Source organism: Pterocles gutturalis, unplaced genomic scaffold, assembly GCF_000699245.1.
Source record: "Pterocles gutturalis isolate BGI_N339 unplaced genomic scaffold, ASM69924v1 scaffold4110, whole genome shotgun sequence".
Lineage (NCBI taxonomy): Eukaryota > Metazoa > Chordata > Aves > Pterocliformes > Pteroclidae > Pterocles > Pterocles gutturalis.
Window position 1 is genome coordinate 10,585 of NW_010137977.1, and position 1,546 is coordinate 12,130.

The 1,546-nt window shown below is 35.2% G+C and overlaps 1 protein-coding gene across 1 annotated transcript in view; it reads left to right on the forward strand.

Moving 5' to 3' along the window:
• The window catches only part of ANKRD13C (ankyrin repeat domain 13C), a 17,279-nt gene that overhangs the window by 7,259 nt on the left and 8,474 nt on the right, over positions 1–1,546 (forward strand). Inside the window, 1 exon segment of the mRNA XM_010082784.1 lies at positions 586–630. Coding sequence (XP_010081086.1) covers positions 586–630 — 45 coding nt within the window.

The window sequence follows — 1,546 nt, forward strand, 5'->3', positions numbered from 1 at the left end:
CAGATTTTTCGTCTTGACTGGAGTGGAGTTCTGTGGCTGCCTTTAATGTGTTATCAACAGTTGCTCATTTTGGTCAGGTCACCCCTTACTTTGCTTTTACTTTGCATACAGTTTAAAGGAAGTTAGTTGCGTGTATTTATGGAGGGAGAGGAATTTTTATAGAAGTACTTCAGCGTATTTCCAGAGGATTAATTGAAATTTGTGTATGTTAATACTGCCAGCTGAACCTGGACTCGTTAATTTAGTTCCATGTGATTGGATGTGGTCATTCAAAGCAAGCAAAGTGCTCCATATATTTTTTTTTAATAACACATATTTAGAATAAATCTTTTACAATCCACAGCTTAATAGCTGAGCTGTGTAAATTATTATTTCCAAGAATTCATTAAAAATGGGTAGTTCAAATGCATTACTTAGTTCTGTTGTTATTGATTCTACTCCAGTGAAGTGTTTTAAGTTCAGTATAAATTCAAATACTAACATTAGAGAAGAAGTTTTCTATGTCAAAACGCAACTTCTGACTGTCTTTCAGCAAATTTTACAGTTTTTGTGTAAAAAGCATGTTAATATATTCTTTCATCTCAGCTAGGTGACTTCTATCTAGAGCTTCACTGGGATTTTCAAAGTTGGGGTAAGCAATTGCTTAGTTCTTTTCATTGGGAGATAATATAATCTGTCTCCAGCATACTTGTTCTCAAGCTTAAATTTTCTTCCGGTTTTCATGTCAGAAAGTTCACAATCCAGTTCTCAAATTCTAAGCTATAAAGAAAAGACTGACAATTTTTTTGCTAAATTATTTTTGTGTACTCATTTTTGGAGCTGAATTCTGTCCTGTAATCTAATGACATGATACGGGGGAAACAAGCTGTCGTTTACTTTAAGAAGTTGGTTATTAGAAAAGTAAAATATTAAAGTGTCTCTGTCGATTGGTGTCACTATAGAGCTGTGGTTTAGTTGAGCAACTGGACTTGGGGCATTTAATTTCTGGAATTTCAGCCTGTACTCTGTGAATGGTGGCTGTCAGTGTGAAGTGGTTTTATCCCTGCAAAGTAAACCATCCCTTTCAGAATAAGGAGAGCTGCAGTCTCATATATCCATCTCATAATGCTATACTGGTGGTTTAATGTTTGCTTGAGGTTTTAAGCTCAGTGCATTGCATTTTTTTTTTTTCTGATTGTGGGTGTTCTGCTTTAATGGTAGCTAGGCTTTCAGTCAGTACAGTATATAAGTAAACTATCAAATCACAGAATTAAAATTTCAAACAGCTGGAAGATGAGTTGTTAGAATTTATAAATGACTTAGCTGTGGCTGAGGATGTTTTAAATTACGTCCTGATGCTGAAAGTAGTCTGTACGATTACAGATCAGTTTTGCAGTTACTGTCTAGGAAAAGCCCTGGTATTTGTCAGTTGGACTTGTATGGAGATTTCGATGGAGAACGGGTATGCTGGGTTTGTACTAAAATACATGGAGATTCACATGGAGCTATAGTTTTAATAGGAATATTTTCCAGAGGAACCTCAATGTCCTAATTGTATCTTCTCTTT